Genomic DNA, 24,612 nt, shown 5'->3' with positions numbered 1-24,612 from the left:
GTCCCTGGATAACTGGAAGAACAAATTCTGTAATGAAAGAAATTTCAATCCATCACCTTTAAGTCATTTTAGGGAAGGTAAATTTTCTAAGACAGTGGTTGGTTCAATGAGAAGCTTTTTATTGTCCTTGTAGGAAAGTGGGTCTAGTATCCATATGCAGATCATGTTGGGGTCTTCTGGCATTTTGCAAGCCTCAACAGCAATTTCCCTTGTGTCAGCTGGTTATGAAATGTCCTACTGGCAACTGCTATGAAAGTCATTGGATGCCAAGAATTTACATAAACTCTTTTTCAGTTCTACTTTGAAGCTCATACTCATTTAAGAATTGATCTCACTCCTGCTCTAATAATGTAAATTCCCCAGCTCTTAGTCACACAGCTTAGACCACCCATCCAAGATTCTCTGTTACAGTACTATAGGTTCACCTGGGGTCCTGAGCCAGGTCAATAGATTTGAAAATTTCACATTTCACATCTCCCATAGGTTCCATTCCATGATGCATAAATGCTGAGAAAGATTCCTCAGTGCCACAATGGCACTTCTCTTTACCAAACACAGCACACTGCCATTTCACCTCCACTGTGATCACCAAATGGGATAGAGTTGGAAATTACCTGCCAGGTGAATTCAAAAGACAAAACACAAAAACACCATTCCAGAATTTGCTCGCATTTTCACTCTCTCTCCTTCTCAAAAGGACCAGAAAGCTCCTTTCTGACTATAAGAAACTTGCCTGTATCATGTGCTTATTTTCTAAGGAGTGGCATTTGATACACTGTTTCCTGTGTCCAATATAGTAGGAAGGGAACTGGAAAAGAAATTGACCTCAAAAGGAAGATACATCAGAAGCTATTTAAAAAATATTATCCCTTTCATACTTCTCTTTAATATTATTTAATTGAACAAACATTGACTGACTACTTCCTAAGGGTCAGCTACGATATTAAGTAGCCATAGTATTAATCATGATTCAGTGTAATATGGAAGAAAAGAATATATGAAATAATTAATACTTTAGGAAAGTTACTCAGTGTAACCTGAGCTCCAGTTTTGGGGGGGGGGGTTGTTTGTTTTTGTTTTTGTTTTGTATTATTTTTGCAAAACAGTAACAATATTGTCTGACTAACTAGTTTACACTGGCTTCATAATGTGCTAAATATGGGCATAGGCTTTGAATTCAAAATACTTCAATTCAACCTCAATTCTTCCACTTTTTACCTTATTTGGGCAAACCAGTTTAATCTGTTTTTGCTTCAGTTTGTTCATTTGTACAGTGGAAATTAATAACAGAAATAATGACAACACCTACTTCACATGTATTTGTGAGGTTCAAAGAGTAAATACTTGTACAATGTTTATAAAAGTGCTTGGTACATAATAAGTGTCCAATAAATGATTGCTTTGCAAAATTGTTTGAATATTAAGTGGTGAAAACTGATTATGAAAGAAAACAGTAATCCTTGAAGTATTTTTTTAAATCTAGTTTATTATACTATCAGCATCAATAATAAACTGTATATATGCACTTCTCTAATATTTCTGGATAAGTCAGAAAAAGCTTTTTTTTTAATTTTCAAAATAGACTCTATGTCAATAATCCATAATTATCAAGTAAATAATACAAAGGAAAATACATAAGCACTACCAAAATTTTAATCTATCCAAATAATTTCCATAGTTCAAATAACCTATTAAAGCAGAGGAGAAGCAGGAAAGGAAAGTTTTTGGCAGAAAATAGGTTTATCATAGCCCCATCTTGAGAGTTGTTTTGGACAGAAAAAGCATAGCTGACTAATGGACATCAAATTGTGTGGGATGTATGGGGCAGGACTTCCTGCCTTTTCCACTACTGAATTCTAGCCATGCTGCAAAGTTGAAACAGAGTAAGTAATCCAAGAGAGTGCTATCATACAGAAGTGCTGATTTTTATGCACCTGGTAAAGAAACTGCCAAATACAGTGATATCTACCTCAATGCCAACACATAAGCACTTTGGACTCTTCCTTCAGTACTAGTAGAACTCTTCCAAACTTTTTAATAGCAGTTCAAGATCATGAGTGATCCTGGCAGAGAAAATGACAGACAGTTGGTAAGTATTAAACTGGTGTTTCTCAGAAGTAGGTTTATGAGATGGAAATGGAGTTATTTCAGAATTGAGACAAGTTCCAGAATCTTGCAGCATAGAAGGAAGAGGATTTTGTTTTTAACCAAAACTTATTCAATAACCTTCTCTTTCCCTTCTGCAGTTGAAAATATAGGTCACTCAAATAGTGCTTCCATTCATTGTATCTTCTCATTCCACTTGTTCTATCTCTTTCCTGCCCTTCTACTGCCCTCTTTCATTTCTAATACTTTTTAAATAAGTTTTATTTTTTAACTATTACCTTGCATACAATGCATAGTTTTATTGATTTCCCTGACCCTAACTTTTCCATTTGATCATTAGGTAAAAAGAAAAACATAACCAACATACACAGCCTCCAGGCAGATGCATAAACAATTCACACACGATGCATAAAAGATAGCTCAGTGAACTAAACAGTGCCACAAAAACTTGGATTGTAAAATGGCCTAAGTTTCCTTGCTTACTTTCCTTAACTTAATTTTTTCTTGGTTTCTTGGATGTCAGACTGGACCATCCACATTTGAGAAAGATACTGAGCCTGGGTGACTCCTTTGGTTAAGCATCTGCCTTCAGCTCAAGTCATCAACTCAGGGGCCTGGGATGGAGGCCTGCATTGGGCTCCCTGCTTAGCAGGGAGTCTGCTTCTTGCTTTCCCTCTGTGCTTTCTTGCCCTGTGTTCTCTCTCTCAAATAAATAAATAAAATCTTTTAAAAAGGGGGGGGGGAATAAGTGGATGAACTGAGATTGAACTGATGTATTTAACTGAAGTATTTACATTGAAAGCCTATACTTACATTCAGCACATTATTTATTTATTTATTTTAAAGATTTTATTTATTTACTTGAGAGAGAGAGACAGTGAGAGAGAACATGAGAGGGCAGAAGGTCAGAGGGAGAAGCATATTGGACTTTTCCATTAGGGATTATAGCATAAGGTAAGGCTTCCCTCACCCTAGGTAATTAAACTTCACACATTATGAAAAGATGTCTCTGAGGACAATAATAGTTGTAAAGTTTTGGTTAAGTACCAAGCAAAAGACAAAACAAACAAACAAACATTAAGGGAAGTTTGAAACAAAAATAACAGGGGATATTTTTCTTTTAATTCATCACTATTTCTTTGGTCTTTCTCAATAACGTACATAATTTAGAGAGGTTAGTCACCATTACAGTTTGGTTTGATTTTTTTTTTTTTTTGAATGTAGTGTTCCATGATTCATTGTTTGAGTATAATACCCAGTGCTCCATGCAATATGTGCCCTCCTTAACACCCATCACCAGGCTCACCCATCCTCCACACCCTTCCCCTCTGAAACCCTCAGTTTGATTCCCGGAGTCCACAGTCTCTCATGGTTCCTCTTCCACTCCGATTTCCCCTCCTTCATTTTTCCCTTCTATCTTGGGAAATTAACTATAAAGTACCCAGAGCACCTCTTGAGACTTCCTTTGTATAAATAGAACTCAATATTATTTGGAAGAGTGTTTGGGGTTAGTTTAAAAAGTGTGTGTGTGTGTGTGTGTGTGTGTGTGTGTGTATCCATACTCATACCCATATTCATATCCCAAAATAACTCCAATGTTTTACAAATACCAAGAAAGAGTATTTACTTTAACACTGAAATAAGAAAGAAATGCCATCAACTTTAGTGACTCCCCACTGCCTACAGGATAAAATACTGTCTACAGGATCAAATGCTTTATGCTCCGGCCCCACCTATCATTCCATCCTCATATCTCACAATTCCCTAACCTCTAGTCCAGCCATATTCAATCATAAAGTACCTGCTTCTTTGTCTCAGTGCTTGTGATTGTGCAGCAGTTTACCTGGAATCCATCTCATGCTCAGACTTTAGTTACATTCCCGCTGTTTTCCTCAGACACCTCTTTATCCAAAAGCATTTCATCCAAGAAATTTAATCTCTTCTGTGGCTGGCCATTTCCAAATCATCTTTCAAAATTTAGTCCAAGTTTTATATAGAAATTCAAAGTACTCAGAATAGTCAAAACAGAAACAAAGTTGAAGCCTGACACTTCCCACAAACTATAAAAACTTACTACAAGGTTACATAATCAAGACAGTATGGTGTTGGCATAAGGATAGACATATAAATATGAGTAGAACTGAGAGTACAGAAATAAATCTATATACCAATACATAATTGATTTTCAACAAGGATGCCAAGACATTCTATGGGAAAACGACACTCTTTTCAACAAATGGTACTGTAACAGCTAGATATCCACATGAAATAGGGTACATTTGGACCCCTATATCATACCATTTCCAAAAATTAACTCAAGATGAATTAAAGGCCTAAATGTAAGAGCTAAAACTATAACACTCTTAAAAGAAAGCACAGGTGTAAATCTTGAACTTGGCAACCTCAGACGAGGCCAGTTTCCTAGATATGGCATCAAAAGCACAAGCTACAAAAGAGGGGTAAAAGATAATTTCATTTTCATCAAAATTAAAAACTTTGTGCATTAGTGTACACTATACATAGTAGGAGATATTTAGAAATCAAGTACTGATAAAGACAAAACTCAATGACAAAAGTAGACAAAGGATCAAAATAGGCATTTCTCCAAAGAAGATATACAAATGGTCAATAATGACATTTAAAAAAATGTTCAATATCTTTACTTATTAGGAAAATGCAAATTAAAACCACAGTAAGTTACTAATTTACCACTACAATGAATAGAACTTTAAAAAAACAAAAACAAAAACAGGGAAAAGTAAAAAACAATAAAAAACAAAAAACGAAAAATACCAAGGGAAGGTAGGATATAGAAAAAGTGACCGCTTCATATATTGTTGGTGAAAATTTAAAATGGTACATCTACAGGAAACAATTTGGCAGTTCTTCCAAAATTTAAACATAGAGCTACTATATGATCCATCAGTCTATGAGGGGTGTATACCCAAGAGAACTGAAAACATATGTTCACACAAAAACTTGTATAGGCATGTTTGTAGTAACAGAATCTGTGATGGCCAGAAAGTGAAGAAAATTTGAATGCCTGTCAACTAATGAATGGCTAAACAATTCCATTTGTATGAAATATCCAGGGTAGGGAAATCCCTAGAGACAGAAAATGGATAACAGTTGCCAGGAGTTGGAGGGAGGGATAAATCAGGAGTAATTACTAATAGGTACAGGTTTTCCTTTTTAGAGTGTTGAAATGTTTGGGGATTAAATAGTGAATGTTGCCAAACTTTGTGAATACATTAAAAAACTAGTGAATTGTATACTTCGAAATGGTGAATTTTATGATATGTGAATTATACCTCAATAATTAAAAAAACGAAAACCCAAAAACTTGAGTGGAAGTTGCACCTCCTCTGTAACTGACTTCTTAGGCTGAGTGAGGAACGTATCCAGCCCATACCTTATTTTCCTTTCTGGACTACTGTTACATTGTTTTCCCTTCTGGATCTTTACCTTCTTGAATAAGACTGTTACTTTTGCCTTCTTATGCTCCATTTACAATAGTCACTTGAGAAATGCTTGTTGATTGGATAACGGAGGGCACTCTTAGGGCATATAAATATATCTTGAGGGAAAGAAGAATCCATGATCATGAATATTTCTTCTTTACTTCATCGAAACCAGAAGAGTGCTGATAATATTGAATAGTGTGACAGGGCTTGCTTCCACACTGTAGGGTCACTTGAGGAAGCCATGTTGCCACAAAGCTACTCCTGAAACTCCCTACTGAGAACTGCCTTCTCTATACAGAAGTAAGATGACAATGAGTTGTCCAACTGCCCTGGGGCCCAGTTGGAATTCCTCACAAAAGGGAGGATCCCAAAGTACCACTGGGCTTCATTCCAACCATTGAACTCTGCTCTCTCAGGCAGGAGCTGCACAGCTCACTGATCTCTGGCCACATTCACCATTCTGATGTAAATCACCTGGCCCTTCCTACACTGAGAAGTATGGCCTAAGGAAAAAGTCCTATTGTACCAACATCTACCCCATCAAGTTGAAATGTGTTTTTATAGCAGTCCTAACTATATCACAGTTATTTTCATATTTATAAAATTTACAGCATTCCTTTATGGCTTCCAATGGACTACCTACTAACTGGCAATATGGAATTTTGATTTATATTTACCAAAATGATTCCTCTCCTATGTTGTGTTCTTGATTTACAGAAGAGGTTGTAAAATGATTAGAGATTTACCAGTGATTGTGAATATCACATGCTCTACACTTGAAACTCTCACAAGGCTAAAAATAATTATCCATGTAACTTAATTATAGACTGTTAAATAGTGATGTGTTGAGATTACCTTTCTTTCAGAAAGTGATGCAACTCTTTGCTGACTACTCAGTGACCAGATTTTATCACATTTCCTTCTTAGTTTTGAACTTTTTGCTCCTAGGAAAATCTTGATTCCCCCCAATTATATTCTCCTTATTTTACTTCTGAACACAAAGTCTGCCCAAATAAGTAATGGATACCTGAGGAAAGAAATTCTTAATGTGGTTTCTATAAGTCCATAATGGGGGATATCTAGAGATACCTTTTTTCCTAGGGGATCCATGAATCCTCTAGAATTACAGGTAAATGAAGTATGTTTTTATGTGTGGTTCTTTGGAAAGAGGAGCCACATCTCAAGGCTGTCAGTACCTTAAGTAATAATCAGCACTTATTTTAGGGCTCATTCTCATTAACAGCATTCGCTCTTTTGTTCATGCATAGTATGTCCACAGGATCAAGCTAGACACTGTAAAGGATTAAAGACAAGCACAAGGCAGCATTCAAAGATTCGGGTATTTCATGGTGCAGTTGAAGAGACAAGCCTTGTATTTCTTCATTTTTATATGGAACATAGTGCATTTGTGACCGCCAAGTTCCCTTTTGGTGCTAGAAATCTAAAACTGCAAATCATTATTCACATGCAGCAGTGGAATTAAAAAGGGAGAAAAGAAACAAACAATGCAAGGCACGTGGCACTACATCACGCTGCATTCACCAAATTGAGCCTTCTGGTTTCTAGCTGGACCATCGCTAACGTGGGATCTTCGAGTCCCCTCATTTTGCACAGGCTCTCAAACTTTTGATTAGTGATTGTAGTACATGTGTGATGTGACTGCCACTATTTGCAAAATTGACTCCAAGATTTAATGTTATCCTCCAGAAGCCTGCTGAAAACTGGCTTTGAGTTGCACGCCAGTCCACTGTGTCAGCTCGGTGGTGCCCGACTCCCGGTTCTGCATTCTTGCCAGAGGCTCTACTCGAGGCTGTGTTTGGTGACTCTTTAAAACTCCTCCTGCCCTAGTTCTAATTACCACACTTCAGCTTTCTACCCTGCCAGTGCAGTTACTGTTCTGCCTTCCCTCCTTTCTCTGCAGCACTTGCACTGGCGCAGCCGAGATAATGACTCTCTCACTTCCTTGAGCACGCCTTCCTGGTCACCTCATTTGACCGGGCAGGGCACAAGGCTCAGTCCCAGAGCAGGTGTGGGGCCAATCTGAACTTTATTTAAGGGGAACCTAAAGGAGTCTTGCATCCCTGTCCTTATCTGAGTGACTGTGATTTGCCTGGGACCTGGAACTCTTCATACTGGTCTAGGCACTCTGTTCCTGTTTTTGTTTTTCCCTTTTCCTCTGCTTTTCCTGAATTGATAAACTGCCCAGAATCTCTGCTGCTGTAAAACTGGGACCTTATAATAGTTCTTTATAATTTTCTCATGGGAACTGGGCGCCTCTGCAGAACCCTATTGCTGAGATTGCCCCAAACTCTCAGCTCCCTCCCACCTACAACTATTGCGCCTGCTCTGCGCTTTCCCACAGCAACCTAACATAGAGTTGTCTTTCATGGGCTTTTAGAAAAGGCTTGGAATTACATACCAAAAAAATCAAAAACAAAACAACTACAAAAAAACCCCACAAAAATCCCAGTAATTTAATATTTTATATTCACTATCACTACACTTAACAATGGATCAAATCTATCCCACCACAGGGACTTTCTTTCAAGTCATGTCTTCTCTTGGGGTCAACTGAGTGCAGACTGCTCCACCTATCTTTTAACAACCTCTCTTCCACCACAGAATCACATTCCTCACATACCTTTGTGTATCTAAAAACTCATTTACATGCTTTGCTACCCTAGAAGCTGGGAAGTCCAGTTTCTCCTGTGAAGGACTAATAATAATTAAGCAAAAATAATTAATAAAAATAAATAATAAATAAATAATAATTAATAAAGGGCCTGATTATACTGGATTGTCCAAGTCATAAACCAAGAAGAGTTTCTTAGACCTAACCCAGAACACAGACTAGTAAAGGACCATAATAGTTGCTGCACTCAACACTTTGTTTTTCTTTTGGAGGACTGCGAAAATAAAGGCATGCTAAAGGTGTATCACTTTCCTTTGTACTTTTCATGTTAACATCAAAGAAGCTATTTTATAACTTTCTCTTGTATTAGTTTGCTAGGGCTGCTATAAAAAAGGACCATTGACTGGGGGGCTCCACGACAGAAATTTGTTTTCTCATGGTGCTGGAGGCTGGGAGTCTGAGATCAAGGTGTCTGTGGGGTTGGTTTCTTCTGAAGCCTCATACCTTGGCTTGCAGATGGCCATCTTGTCCCTGTGTCATGCTGTGGTGGTCCTCTCCCTGTGTCTGTGTCCTACTCTCCTCTTCTTAGAAGGACATGAGTCATATTGGAATAGGGTCCATCTCAATGCTCCCATTTTAACTCAATTCCTCTTTAAAAACCCTGTCTCCAAATACAGTCTGAGATATGGGAAGTTAGTACTTCAATATATGAATTTGTTTGGGGGAGGGAACTTTTGTTCTCAACACCCCTTGACTGAAAAATCACCTGGATTTCGTGGTCAAATCTATTAGTAAGTCTTAGTTCTAATCTAAATAGCATCACCATATCATCCAATAAATACCTGTTATTTTAAGTAGCTGTTCATGGCAACCCTTTTCATTCTCAAGTGTCCTGGTTGGTCTATATATTACATAGTTACCCTAAGCCTAAACAAAGTTCCCCCGTTTTTGTCCCTTTTCTCTAGTGTACCAAAAGGCATCCCAGCAACAGCAAGCATCACCCTGATTGAGGTAACTGAATAGTAATCTGGCCTGTTGATTACTCAGCTTAATATTCATCATGGATTCCAAAGCTTTCTTGAAATATTAAAACGACTGAGATTTTCAGAGTGATATTACAGCAATAACTTAAGTATGTTTGTGGAGAAGGTGAAAATTTCAATGAGATGTATTCTAGAAATAATTGCCTAAAGCACATTATCTTTTTGGCCTATTGCTTAAAAATGTGTGTATCTGTATTATCTTAAGAACTGTCACTTTATCTATCATTTTTCTCCAGATAAGAATGCCTTTTCTATCCTATTGCTGAAATAAGAAAAGTCATCTGAGGGACTGGTTAAAGAAAGCTGTTTAAGAATTTTGTTCAGATTTTGGGGCACCTGGGTAGCTCCGTAGATTAAATCCTCTGCCTTCGGCTCAGGTCATGATTCCGGGGTCCTAGAATGGAGCCCTGCATCAGGCTCTCTGCTCAGCAGGGAGCCTGCTTCTCCCTCTCTCTCTGCCTGCCTCTCTGTCTACTTGTGATCTATCTCTCTCTGTCAATAAATAAATAAAATATTTAAAAAAAAAGGAATTTTGTTCAGATTTGTGTTTTAAAAAACAGATTTTTTTTTAAGATTTTATTTATTTATTTGACAGACAGAGATCACAAGTAGGCAGAGAGGCAGGCAGAGAGAGAGAGAGGAGGAAGCAGGCTCCCCACCGAGCGGAGAGCCCAATGTGGGGCTCAATCCCAGGACCTGGAGATCATGACCTGAGCCGAAGGCAGAGGCTTAACCCACTGAGCCACCCAGGTGCCCCAAAAAACATATTTTTGAACATGGTCAGCAATGAACCAGAACAGATCATGCTGAGTAAAAGATTAGCTAGGATACACTGATTTTCCAGACTTGAGACTACACCAAAAATTCATTTACAAATCTAATTACAACTTTAATTGTTAAACAATCAACCAGATTATTTTTTTGTTGCCAGGTGTTCCGTTTCCTGCTGACTCATAAGCAGGTGTTAACCTTGCTGTTACCACATGACCTAATCAGCCCTGCCCTTTCTACTTTCTGCATTATTTTTTACATTGTACCTCAAGCTACAAAATGTACAAAAGCTGAGGTAGAAGCCATACATCTCTGTGTAGGGGCATAAAACTAGGGAAGGGTTTGCAGCAGAAAGGGGAAGGGGCAGGTGCTGCAAGCCAGCAATCCCTCAGTATGTTTGACTGAAAGATAGCCCTTCCAGATGCCCCTCTGAAAATGAACTCCATGGTAAAATAAATTTGGGAAATTTCCCAGACTACAATGCTTTCGGAGTTTTGGGAAACACATCAGAATAATAGGTTTTAAAGTTCTGTAATAAAGAAATCTGTGTTGCTTAGTCTAACCCTCCTTTTCCTTAATAAATGTACTGAATATACTTCTGTAAATGTTATCAAGTCAAAAGCCTGAGAAATTAATAAGGAGAAGTAGAAAAGAAAGGCTTTCAAGAGCTTCTGTGCCCAACAGAAGGCAGTGAGGGTATTCAATAATCATATGGGGTATATGCATGTAAGTTACAATTTTTGTGAATATACAGGTAATGTCACTTCATGTTCTTCAGTAGTCAAGGAAAGAAAGTTAATTATCTGACCTTTTTCCAAAAACAGAGTTAATTTTTAATCCGAAAGATGTACCAGAGTCCGGCTTTCAACTTATTACAAATGTAGTCTACACTTACGTTCCTCAAATGTCTAATGCTGAGATGGTTATCTCTCAAAAAAAATCCACAATATTCGCCAGGTTTAATTTTTTCAATTCTCACTGAAAAATTTAGAACAGAGTGGCTGTTGATAAGCAAAACAAAAGTAGAACACATTTTTTTTTCATCCAGGATGTATCTCTCAAATGAAATTGTATGGGACTAAAATTTACAATGCCAGCAGTTTGAAGCAAATGCAATAACACTTTAAAGTAGCATTACAAGATTTATTTTTACATACTTAAAATTCAAAAACTCTTCAGAGAATACTGGAAATGGAAAATGTTTATTCTAGGAGCACTCAACTATGTTTTGGTTCAACACTAAACCATAAAATAATTCATGGAGCATACCCAACATGTGGTTCATAGAGTCTGCTTTGTAAATAGATTTTAAATCATTGAGGTGGTAAAAAAGACAAACAATCTTTGATTCTCTAAGATTATATACAGAAAGAGTCTCATGGATGATCTAAAACAGTAGTTAATCACCAAATCTGGTATAAAATCACACTGCTTTAGGTGTTTACTCTGTAGTGCTCATCCAGTAGAACTTTTCTGAATCCTGGACATGCTCTCTAACAGCCACGTGTGGCTACTGAGTGCTTGACATGTGGTCCGAGTGACAGAATTTTAAATTTTATTTAATTTTAATTAATTGGATTTAAAATTAAATAGCCACATATAGTTAGTGACTACTATATTAGACAGCACAGCTTCAGCCCTTGTAACTCATGGCTAAGAATTGAGCTAAAGTCAAATTTCTGTCGTTGACATGGTGATGTCATGTCTCAATATGCCATTCTGTCAAGGGGACGGGTACTTTTAAACCTCACGGTCTAATTGCTATCAGCAGAGAGCCACCAGCTGTTAAGTTTGCCTTAGTCATAGAGAATCTTTACCCAGTGGCATGCCTTCTTGGACAGGCACACAACCAAGGACTGGTTTCAGAAGAGGCATCAAGTCCTGGTCATTCAGTCCACTCATGAACAATTCTGACACACCATATACTCATGGGTGGTTGGACTATTCTGTAGTTCCACTTCTACCCCTTCCCAACCCTGCTTGTGCTCTCTTTTTCCCCACAAGTGTTGATCGCTAATAAAAATTCTGATAACTACACTTTCCTCTCAGCTCCTGCTCCTGGAGAACCCAGCTACTGGCAATTTCTAAGAACTGATAGGGAGAGATTTTTAAAATTGCTCAATGGAAAAATAAAGTATAAATAAGTATTAAGGTATACTACATTTTTATAAAAAATTGAAGGGGGGATAAAAGAATATACATTTATCTGCTTATTTTCTACAAAAAGAAATACAGGAAAGACCATTAGGGAGTGAGTAAAGTGAAATGGAAGAACTGAGCTGAGGGCAGGCGAGGATAGTGACACTATTCTGAATATTCATGGTGGTATAATTTTGACTGTTGGAACCACATTATATTTTTATACTAAAAAAAGTCAATGAAGACAGAGGGAACAAACATTTAAAGTGAAATATAAATAAAAACAAATAAATCTAAATTTTTTTTATAAAGATTCAATTTATTTATTTGACAGCGAGAGAGAGCAAGAGGGGGAACACAAGCACAGGATGCTGGAGAGGGAGAAGCAGGCTCCCCACCGAGCAGGGAGCCTGATGGGGGGCTGGATCCCAGGACCCTGGGATCCTAACCTGAGCTAAAGGCAGCCACTTAATGACTGAACCACCCAGGCACCCCTCTAAATACATTTTAAATTAGTATCAACCACACTAAAGAGGATGAAGATGAAGAATCAACCCAACAAATTTCTAATCACAATATTTTTACTGCATACTTTTGGTTCAAAGGTAAAAACTGTACACACACACACACACACACACACACACACAAGAAACAGAAGTTCTTTGTACTACTCTACCAATCAGTCTTTAATCTTAAATTACATCAAAATTTAAACATAACAAAAATAAACAAAGAGATTTAATTTATATGTATTAACATCACTGCCTTTAGGAAAATCAGCAAGATTGCATCTATATTCTTCTATCACCTCCATAGTTTCCCTATTGTAACATATATAACAAGATCTCATATCTCAGTTACTGCACTTTGCTATTTATACACACAGATTGACAAATACTGTCACCTGGGTGGCTCAGTCAGTTAGGTGTTGGACTCTTGATTTGGGCTCAGGTCACAATCTCAGGATCCTGAGATCAAACCCCAAATCGTGCTCTTCACTCAGCAGGGAGTCTGCTTGAGATCCTTTCTCTCCCTCTCCCTTTGCTCATCCCCTGATGCTCTCACTCTCTCTCTCAAAAAAAAAAAAAAAAAAAAAGAAATAAAATAAATCTTAAGAAAAAGATTGGCAAATAGGTAGTTTCAAATCTCGGTTTATTAACTATATTTCCACTTTGAGTTTAGATTTACTTTATAATGAATTTGCAGTGAAGCTATAAAGAAACTAAACATCTTTACTACATCTGGTTTTGCAAAAGGATAAAAATAGACAAAAATTAAATGCCATATATATATAAATAGTTTAGTATTTTTATAGGACATAAAGTAAAGTAATTGGTTAAAATTCAGTAAATGAAAAAATATTTAGGAACAAATGTTTGTTAGAAAGTTCAATATTATATTACTGGCTACTACTAATTTATGAGATTAAACAGAGATTGTTGGAGGAACTAAGAGACTGCTATGCATAATTTTATGGCAACAAAGTGGACAATGTCGAAGGAATAGATAAATTTCTAGAAAAATATGACTTACCAAAATGAATCGTGAAGAAATAGAAAATATGAACTGACTAATCACTAGTAAGAATTTTAAATCAAAAACCTCCCAACATGGGCACCTGGGTGGCTCAGTTGTTTAAATGACTGCCTTCAATCATGATCCTGGAGTCGCAGGATCTAGTGCCACATCGGGCTCCCTGTTCAGCAGGAAGTCTACTTCTCTCTCTGACCCTCCCCATTCTCATGCTCTCTCTCACTCTTTCTCTCTCAAATAAATAAATAAAATCTCTAAAAACACAAAACAAAACAAAACAAAAAACCTCCAACAAAGAAAAGTCCAAGACCAAATGTCTTCACTAGTGAATTCTACCAAATATTTAAAGAAGAGCTAATACCAGCCCTTCTTTAAATTTTCCAAAAGATAGGAGAAATACTTTCAAACTCATTTTATAAAGTCAGCATGAAACTGATAACAAAACCAGACAAGGACACCCAAAAAAAAAAAAAAAATCAGAGGCCAATATACCTAATGTACATAGGTGCGAAAATTCTCAACAAAATAGTTAACAAACTAGCTAACAAAATTCATCAGGATATTAAATGGATTTTACAGCATGATAAAGTGTAATTTATTCCTGAGACACAGGAAGTTCCACATATGTAAATCAGTATAATATACCTCATTACAGAATGAAGAATAAAAATCATATGATCTCAATAGATACAGGGAAGGCATTTGACAAAACTCAACAACCATTTACGATGAGAACTTTCAACAAAGCAGTTATGTAGGGAAAGTACCTCAAAATAATAAAGACCATGTGTGACAAGGCCATAGCTAATCATTCTCAACAGTGAAGAGCTGAAACTGAAAGCTTTTCCTCTAACATCAGGAACAAGATCACCACTTTTATTCCACACTGTACTAGAAATCCTGGCCAGAGCAATTAGGAAAGAAAGACAAAAATCCAAGTCAAAAAAGAAGGGATGAAAGATGACAATACCCTAAAGGCTCCACCCAAAATCTGTTAGAATAGACAAATTTGGTAATGTTGCAGAATACAAAATGAACATACAAAAATCAGTTATGTTCCTGTACACTAAAAATGAACTATTGGAAAGAGAAATTAAGAAAATAATTCCATTTAAAACAGCATCAAAAGGAATAAGTTATTTAGGAAAAAGTTTATCCAACAAGGTGAAATATCTGTACACTGAAAACCATAAGACCTTGATTTGAATGAAATTTTAAAAAAATTTAAATAAATTCAAAGATATCCTATGTTCCTGGATTAGAGGAATTAATATTGTTAAAATTTCCATAATACCAAAACAGATCTATAGATTAATGCAATCCCTATAAAAAAGGCAAAAATAAAAAGTGGGACTGTATGAAACTAAAAAGTTCTGTACAGCAAATGAAACCATCAACGAAATGAGAAGACAACCTATGGAATGGGAGAATATATTTGCAAATCACTTATCAGGTAGGTGTTATTATCTGAAATATACAATGAACTCATATAATTCATGAAAGGAAAAAAAAAAGAGAAAGGAAGGGAAGGGAAGGTAAAGGAAGGGAAGGAAAGGATCCAATTGAAAAGTGGGTAAAGGACCTAAATAGACATTTTTCTAAAGACCATATACAAATGGCCAGTAGGTACACAAAAAGGTGTTCAACATCACTAATCATCCAGGAAATGCATATCAAAATCACAATGAGATATTGCCTTATACATGTTAGGATGTCTATTATCAAAAAGAAAAAGATACAAATGCTGGTAGGCTATAATGGGAACCCTTGTACACCATTGGTGGGCATGTAAACTGGTACAGCCAGTATGGAAAATACCATGGAGGTTCCTCAACAAAAGAAAAATAGAACTACTATAAGACCAAGCAATCTTGCTTCTGTGTATGTATAGAAAGGCAATGGAAACACTATCTCAAAAAGATATCTATATTCCTATGTTTATTGCAGCATTAATCATAATAGCCAAAGTATGAAAACCACCTATGTGCCAGTCAATAGAGGAATGAACAACAAACAAAGAAACTATGGTATACGTAAACAACCAAAAAATAAGGAATTCCTGCCATTTGCAACAACTTAGATGAATCTGGAGGGCATTATGCTAAATGAAATAATCCAGATTAGGAAAGATAAATATTGCATGGTATCATTTATATGTGTAATCTAAAAAGAAGAAGAAGAAGGAGGAGGAGGGGAGGGGAGGAGGGAGGGGGAAGGGGGAGGAGGGAGGAGGGAGGGGGAGGGGAGAGGAGGGCGGAGGGAGGGGGAAGCGGGAGGAGGAGGAGGAAGGGGAGGAGAAGAAGGGGGACACGAAGAAGAACAAGAAGGACAAGAAGAACAAGAAGGAGAAGAAGAACAAGAAAGGATAAATAAGGAAAGACTGAACTTATAGACTTACAGAATCAAAGTAGAATGGCGGTTGCCAGGTCTGGGAAGTGGGAGAAAAAGGGAAAGTCTGGCAAATGTGTACAAACTTTCAATTATAAAAAGAATGATGGCTGAAGATCTAATGTATAACATGGTGACCATAGTTGACCATATTGTATTATATAGTTGAAATTTGCTATGGGAGTAAAAGTTAAGTGTTCTCAAGAAAAAAATAAAGAGAAGATAAATAAATATGTTAGGTGAGGAATGTGCATATCCTTCATAATTTGTAGATTTATTGGCTTATCATACTGTATACCTCAAATATATTGAACTTCTGTCACGTATACCTCAATAAAGCTGAAAAATGGGAAAAAATAAAAAGGAGTTAATGAAAGCCATAATTACCTTGACCTATTTATATATTTAATCAAGAGTGCCACATTTAACATAGACATAGAAAGTTTTTCAGTAGCCACTATATAACTAAGTATTAATTTTCAGATTGCTTTGGCATAATATGGATTATATTTTGCCACTAAACAGAAAAGAAAATAATGAACAGAAAATCATGCCCTATTTTCTGAAAAACATAAACAAAGAATACTTTTGAGTTGACTATAATTGCTGATTTGGAAATCAACTTCTTAAACAAAAATCTTCTTAAATAAAAAACTTCTTAAATAAAAATCATGCCCTATTTTCTGAAAGACATAAACAAAGAATAACTTTGAGTTGACTATAATTGCTGATTTGGAAATCAACTTCTTAAAATACTGACACTTAATATATAAGGCTATGAGAATCCTGTGTGATACTCCCACCGTGTCATTTGCCACCTGTTGAAAATTCACTCTTCATAATGGATAGTTCAGAAATAAAAATTGCTATTATTTTATATTGCCTTTATCATCTGATAGTGAATGTAAAAGCAGACTACAGGGATTTTTTTTTTAAGTTTATTTCTGACATTAGTTCTAAACTTTCCTCTAAGATAGCTTGTTTGTCAAAAGTAAGACCACCAGCTACTGCAGTATATAGTTCCTGACCATGACAGATAAGAAAGTATGAAAACTGGCTGGAAAAAGTAAAATTAATTGTGTTATGGGGGCACCTGGGTGGCTCAGTCCATTAAGCGTCCAACTTTGGCCCAGGTCCTGATCTCAAGGTCCTGAGATGGAACCCTGCATGGGGCTTTGCACTTATGGGGGAAAAGATTCTCTCTCTCCGTCTCCTTCTATTTCTCCCCCAGCTCCTTCTCACAATCTCTCTCTCAAATGAACGAACGAATGAATGAATGAAAAAATAAATAAATAAATAAATATTATTAAAGATCTATTCATTTATTTGAGTTGGGGGACAGAGGGAGAGGGAGAGAGAATCTTAAACAGACTCTCTGCTGAGCAGGGAGCATTGGGCTCCATCTCACCACTCTGAGATCAGGACCTGAGCCAAAACCGAGTCAGATACTTAACCATTGCGCCACCCAGGTGCCCCAATAAGTCTTAAAAAAACTGTGTTATACAGCATGACTTATTATTTCTCAGACATATTCTTGCTCTTTTATGTAATTTCAGCTTAAATTTTCTGCTCAGCTACTGCCTAATACCTTGAAAAAGTGGGTGGTACCCATGATGAGAACAACAATTTGTATTTTTGAGAAAGATAATCAGATGGGTGTATTTTGCAGTTTAAAGCTCTTAGATAAAAAGGTTAATAAAGTCATAGAAATGATAAGTTTTGAATATATTCCACTAAAATAATTTATATAATTTTGTGGTTGAAAAATAAAACCAGGTCTTTTGTTGTTACTGTTTTTCCTCACATACTTTGGTTAGTTAATTAGTTGTTCAATTTATTTCTTCTATCATAATTTCTTTTATAATTATTGTATTCTTATAGAGAAGAGTAGAAATTATACTCTGGAAGAATATTGGCAATTGCATATGATTCAATCCTAATTTTTTCTGATGTCATATTGATGTAGTCTAAACCTGCAGGCAAGCTTTATAATTTTACCATTATACTTTATATTTCATTTTCTTTAAAGATTTTATTTATTTATTTGACAGACAGAGATCACAAGTAGGCAGAGAGGCAGGCAGAGAGAGAAGAGGAAGGAGGCTCCCCAGTGAGCAGAGAGCCTGATGCGGGGCTCGATCCCAGGACCTTGGGATCATGACCTAAGCCAAAGGCAGAGGGTTCAACCCACTGAGCCACCCAGGTGCCCCTATATTTCATTTTCAACATTACACTTAATCATGTATTAAAAGTGGGGAGAAAACAAACAGAGCCAAGTGTTCTTTAGCATTAAATTTAAACATTTGTCTGATATCACATCAAATGCAATTCTTATTTTCATAAAACTAACTTACCTAAATTTATGGTTGATGCAAGATAATATTAGTGGAATTCCCATTAGGTTAGAAGTTAGGCAACTTGGGATTTAAGTGTTGGTTATATTAGTCTGATCACTTTGAATAAAGCTCAGTTTCTCTACGGATCAGTTTACCTATCTGGAAAGTGGGGACAGTAAAAGTTGTCTTGTTGAAAGATTTAACAAGATAAGGCATACGAAGTCCTATAACAATGTAAAACTAATTTTCTTGTTGTTTCAATTAGCTTCTTATCTTCATTGTGATGGAAATTTACTGATGAATCGTTTTTTCAAGCAATAGATTTTTTCATCTTCTTAGAATCCCAGATTTTGGGGGAAACTTTAATTCTGATACAAACTGATTGTCTCCATTGATAGAGTGGGTGTTTAGTTTAAAATAGAGAGTTCTGAGTACAATAATAAGTAAAGAACATTCTGACTGAGTAGAAAACCATGCGGCACACATATTGTCTATGAACAATAATCATTCAAAAATATTCTCTAAAGGGCTGTAATCTTAGACATTGCAGCAATCAATTACAAATTTCCCTGTTTGGGACCAAGAAAACTTAGTAACTAAAATTATTTTACAAAACAAAATTTGGATTTTTGAAAGGAGCAGTTTGAATTCAAACAATCTCTCTTCTCACAATGCTGCAAATGAAACATTGAAAAAAAATCAGCTTAACTATGAGCCTCTCTTCAAATGTTTCTTAGGACCAATTTGGACAATATTTCATGTAAAGCTGAAGCCTTCCAGACACATACAAGAACCACCAGTTAGAGTAAAATAATAAAAATACAGACACTTTATTTTTTCCCAACAAAGCAACAAGACATTTCATGCTGTGAATATCTAACACTTTGTTTTGACAACTAGGCACATATTTATATTTCCTGCTATTCTAGTCAGGGAATAGTTCAACATTGTCTCACTTGATTTAGTGCCAACTCAAGTCAGTCTTTCGACATTTGTCCAGGTAACTGGACCAAGAAAGCCTGGAGAAGACTTGTCACAAATTACAGTGATATTCATTATTCTTTGAGTGGTTTTTGGTTGGCAGAGGTGATATTGAACAGACAGCAGGTAAACAACACACCGATCCACTGAATTGTAACACTGGGAATATTAAATAAACTGTGTCATTTGATACATTTCACTAGAGTAAAACCATTGAAACAACTTTCCTCTCTAGAATTTAAAACAAAGAAAAAAGGGGTGATAAAACAGGATTGTAACAAATATAAAGAGCAACAGATACAGAAAACTTTAAATCAGGATGGATTTCAGTAAATGGTGTAAAAGGAGAATTAAGTCTCAGGCAAGATAAAAGAAAACTTGGATTTCAATTAACTAGTTGTCCATAGGTTAAACAGGCAGATATTTGGAGATGGTACTAAAATCCAAATAAACTCTATAGCAAGCAGAGGTTTCAGAACATAAATTATTTTAAAAATATGGAAAGAAAAGGACTTCTAACTACTACTTCTAGTCTAGTTGTCAGACCATCAGAAACTTACAACTTGGAGAAGGATTTTCTTTTCCATGTTTCAACATAGACTAAATGATATACTCCTTAAAGGGTCTATTTCTTATCTCCCTTTATTTATTCTCATCCATAGCTTTCTGATTCTCTCTTTGTTTTGAGCAAAACCAACTAATGATTTTAAGCTAAGCATATTTTTTATTATAACTAATCACTGGTGTTATAATTATGACCAGTTATTGTAAATGTTGGTTCCTATGCCTCATTTACATGAGCCCCTAGCTAACATGATCAAGTTTTTGTGCTTCAAAACTATTTGAACCCTATATGAACCAGAAGTCTCTTAGAATTCTAAAAGTAAATCGTTCTAGGAAATGTGGTTTGCTTAGATTATAGTTTAGTGTAGTTGAAATACTTGTAGCAAGTTGGTAGAAGTACTTATGATGAAGTCTGATATTTTGGACACTTAATCTTTGACATATTTGATAAGTTATCAAAGGAATTAAGAGAATAGATTAGACTTTTAATACCCTAATATCTTAAGCAGAATTTATGTTGTTCTGAGTGGTAGAATATGTATGAAAGAACAGAGCATTTAAGGAGAAAAACCATGTATTTTATAAACAAATCCATCAGAGGTACATGCTGACACACACTTTTTTTTGTTTTGTTTTAATTAGGTTAATTAAAGTTAGGGTATAGCCTAGGGTCAGAATCATCAAAGACAAGTAGTCATGTTAAAGGAACAAGTTATTCACTCAATCAATATTTACTGAGAGCTAATGGAGTACAAAAATTGGGTCCAGGCTCCAGAACGCAAATATTCCTCAGTCCTGATTAACACGGAGGTGGGGAAAATAAAAGGCAGCAATAGAAGACGTTTAAAGAACAGTAACATGAGGTCACAAAGTTTGGGTCAGTAGTCCTAGCCACCCAACTATGATTTGGAAAAGAAGCATAAAGTTTCTAGCTCAGCAGGTCTCAAAATTCATTTGCATCAGAACCACATGGAGAGTTTGTTAGAATACAGATGGTTGGGTCCCTCCCTCAGAATTCCTACTTAAGTCTGGGGCAAAGTTTGAGATATTGCATTTCCTTACAATCTTGTAAGATCTGTATCTATATCTATATATATCAACATATATATTATATTAGTACAATTCTTTTTAAGGTAAATAAAATAAGACTCGGAGTGATTAATATGCCAAGGGAATCTAGAGTCTTATTTTTATTAAAAGAATGAGAAGACAACATTTTCCATGATGTCTTTTCCATGATAGGAAGAAAAGATTTTTTAAAAACTTTTTTTTATCCTTTGCTCTGATTCTACAATAACCAAGAATTTTTCGGATATGCAATGAGATGTACTGAGCAGAACGATCTTATAGGAAGTTCCTGTGTCTTATTTCAACAATCTATTTGGATCATATGTTGCAGAAGAGTGCCTTAGCATTCTTATTTTTAAAAACATCTACTTGAATCAATTCAAAAATTGTGGTATACTTTCCAACAATAAACTGTTACATGGAACAGTGAATAAACATCAAAGACATTATTCTAAGCAAAAGAACCTGCACCTAACATAATACACACTCCATGATAAAAGTGAGACTGGCGCTGAGCAAGGGCTGGTGATGGGGAATTGACTCTGAAATTTCTGATGTGATACAAATGTACTATAGCTAAATAGGCACGGAGATTACATGGGTATATCCTTTTGTTGGTTAAGATGTGTGCATTTCAATTTATGTAAAAATACAAGTGGTGTTGTGGGGTGTGAGGAGATGTACAGACAACATAAAAATAATAGAATGTAGATAGTTGACGAAGCAAGGAGAGGCATATGGAAAGTTCGTTATGCTCTTGTTTATTATGCATATATTAAAAACAAACATATAAAACCACCTATTTGTATTTTTATTATTCAATACCCTTCTTTAGGACTTCATTATCCTTAGACTAGTTAATAAAACAGAGTTCCTAATATTGGAAAAGAGGTAGTTTTATATTAATTCCTCTAATAATCATTTACCTAACAGTATTTAGGGTATTAAGTCATGTACTGCTATTCATTTTGAATAAATTATTTTCAGTAGTTTTTATTTACAATTCACCACCTGCCTTCTCCTCCTCCTTCCCTGCCCACAAAATTGAGGATGGTTTTGTTATTTTTTTAAAATGTGAATAAAACCATAAGACACAGAGATCTTAAGATAATTGCAAGAGGAAGGGATAAATAAATCAGGAGCCAATGGTATAAGTCATTATGGTTAATCAGAGCTTCTTAGCAACCAGGGCAGAGAGAGAGAGAGAGGGAGAGAACTGAAGAAATCTGAATAAAGTCTATAAGTGGTTAACAGCACCACATCAATGTTAATTTTATGGCTTTGATAACTGTATAATATTATGTAAAATATTAATATGAGAGAAGTCTGGAATAAAGTCACACAGATTTTCTAAATAATCTACTTGAAAGTTTTTATGAGTTGAAATTATTTCAAAGAAAAGGGAAGGGAATGGAAGAAAAGAAAAGGGGCAAATAGGAAAGGGAATAGAAGGGAAGAGAAGGGGAGGCGAGGGAAGAAAGGGAAAGGTAAAAGAAAAGAAAAAAGAAAAGGAAAGAAAAAAGACATGCAATGAAGAAAAAAGAAAAATAAAAGAAAAGGGAAATGAGAAAAATGAAACGAAACAAAAGAAATGAAACGAAAAAAGAAAGAAAAAAGAGAAGAGAAAAAAAATTCTGAGATTGCTTGAGACTCTGGCTAACATTTTGCTACATATAATGGAATTCTACAATTATGAAATGATCTGAGCCAAAAAAAATATTAAGAGAAAATGCTGCCAGCTGGTCAATTCACCACCTTGAACAGAGTATTCATAAAGTAGCTTTTGATAGCCTTGGAGCCCATTGATTCATCACAAAAAAGTTAGCTGTCATATGCAGACTCTTGAAGCTGAGGTGTTATTACCCAGGGAGGTTAGAGCATTTGCAAATGAGAGAGGTGGACTGACATTTTTGGTGATGTAGATGGACATTTCCTAATTTTAATTTCCAAAATTCTAATAATGAGACAATAGACTGTAAAAAATACCTATCGATAAGGTCTCAAGGGCAATTCTTAAATGGATTATTAGCAATGTACTTTAGAGGATAAAGCAGTAATCAGTAGACCTAACAAAATTTATAAATTATAACTCATATTTGATTCAATTTACTTCATTGTTGGGAAGTTAATGATGAATCAGTAAAGTTAATATACATAGAGAGAGGACAAGTGGACTTAAACAAGATAATTAGAAACTCTTTTGTGATATTTTGTGGAAAACAGGGAAGAATTTTGGCAGAACACATGAATAATTACGTGATTTTTTTTGTTGTTGTTGTTAGTTTAATTACTGACTGTAGTGTCATGGTTAATGGGTTACTCTCACCCTGGAAGAAGGTTCACAGAGCTTATTCCACAGCCAAGACTGTATTAATGGACCTCTCGTCAATGATACATTGGACAGAAACTCAATGATGCAGGGAGCACCTGCCAAATTCAGTTGTCTTCTGTCTGCCACATGACCCCCCAATAACATGAACACAACTTAACTGAGAAAGAGAAGGATGTTTGATGCAAAGATGGTCATTTTCTATGCTGCCAGTGATTAAGATCCCTTCCCTTAGGGAGCCAGACAAGTTGATCATATTAACTCCATTCTTTTTCAGCATCATTTTCCACTGCTTAAGTCACCTACCCAGACCATGTGTACCCCTAGACTCTGTGCTTTAAATAATTACACAGACACCCTAAAGCAGCAGGTATTTCATCCTTCTAGGTATTTGTATATGTTTTCCACCTATATGGAGTACCTATCCCACCTGGTATTAATTTAACTTTCAGTCAATCAATAATAACATATAAAATATGAAAATATGCAACTTATCCAGACAAAAATTTATTACAGACTGTTACAGACTTTAAAAAAGTTTTGTTCCAATAGAGGGATAGTCTATAACTTGAGCAGATAAAAATCATTTTTTGAATATGGAATGGTAAGAATTCTTCAACTTTGCTATCCCTTGATTAATCCAGCATGTACTTATAAATTATAACATGTAGTGTTTAAAAGAATGGGAAAGATTAACTGCACACTTACCCACACTTGGATAACCAGGCGTTGAAGGGTCTCCTCCTGGGTTCAGTGACACCATGAAGGTATCATGGCTAAGATTTGCAGTCTTTGGTAAATCACAGGGATCAATATATAGAAGAACACCACCAAATCCAGCCTTTTCTAATAAGGAAAGCTAAAAGAGAAGAGAAAACCATTAGTTTAATAGCTTTTAGTAGCTTAATAGTTTAAATATTAACTTAATATTAAAAATATTATCATATACATCGAAAGTACCGCTATTTCATAACTAAGTTAAATGACTCCCCCTCAAAATTAAAATAAAATAAAATAAAATAAGATGACTCTCTTTTCTGGGTTTTTCTTTTGAAATGATTAGGCATTTCAGATTTCCCAATTGTCAAGCCCAGTCACAGAGTTATTCCACTGGCTCTTCCTTTATTTCCTCTGTCTCAACATTATTGTAGCAGCATTCCTATAATGTCTGTTTTTGATTTTAGTTGTCTGCACATGGAATTTCTCCCTCCCTCATTTTTAATTATCTAAGTAGATCTGGAGATTAACAAAGGATCTA

General features: G+C 35.6%; 1 protein-coding gene across 3 annotated transcripts in view; it reads right to left on the bottom strand.

The window, feature by feature from the left end:
• The window catches only part of NAALADL2 (N-acetylated alpha-linked acidic dipeptidase like 2), a 1,359,315-nt gene that overhangs the window by 442,171 nt on the left and 892,532 nt on the right, over window positions 1–24,612 (bottom strand). For all 3 annotated transcript variants that reach the window (XM_080802354.1, XM_080802355.1, XM_080802353.1), the window contains one exon: window positions 24,063–24,213. In XM_080802354.1, coding sequence (XP_080658480.1) covers window positions 24,063–24,213 — 151 coding nt within the window. The remainder of the gene's footprint in view (window positions 1–24,062; window positions 24,214–24,612) is intronic.

The sequence above is a fragment of the Martes martes genome (genome assembly GCF_963455335.1).
Source record: "Martes martes genome assembly, chromosome: 1".
Taxonomy (NCBI): domain Eukaryota; kingdom Metazoa; phylum Chordata; class Mammalia; order Carnivora; family Mustelidae; genus Martes; species Martes martes.
Note: the sequence above shows the minus strand (reverse complement) of the source record. Positions and strands in the feature narration are given on the sequence as shown.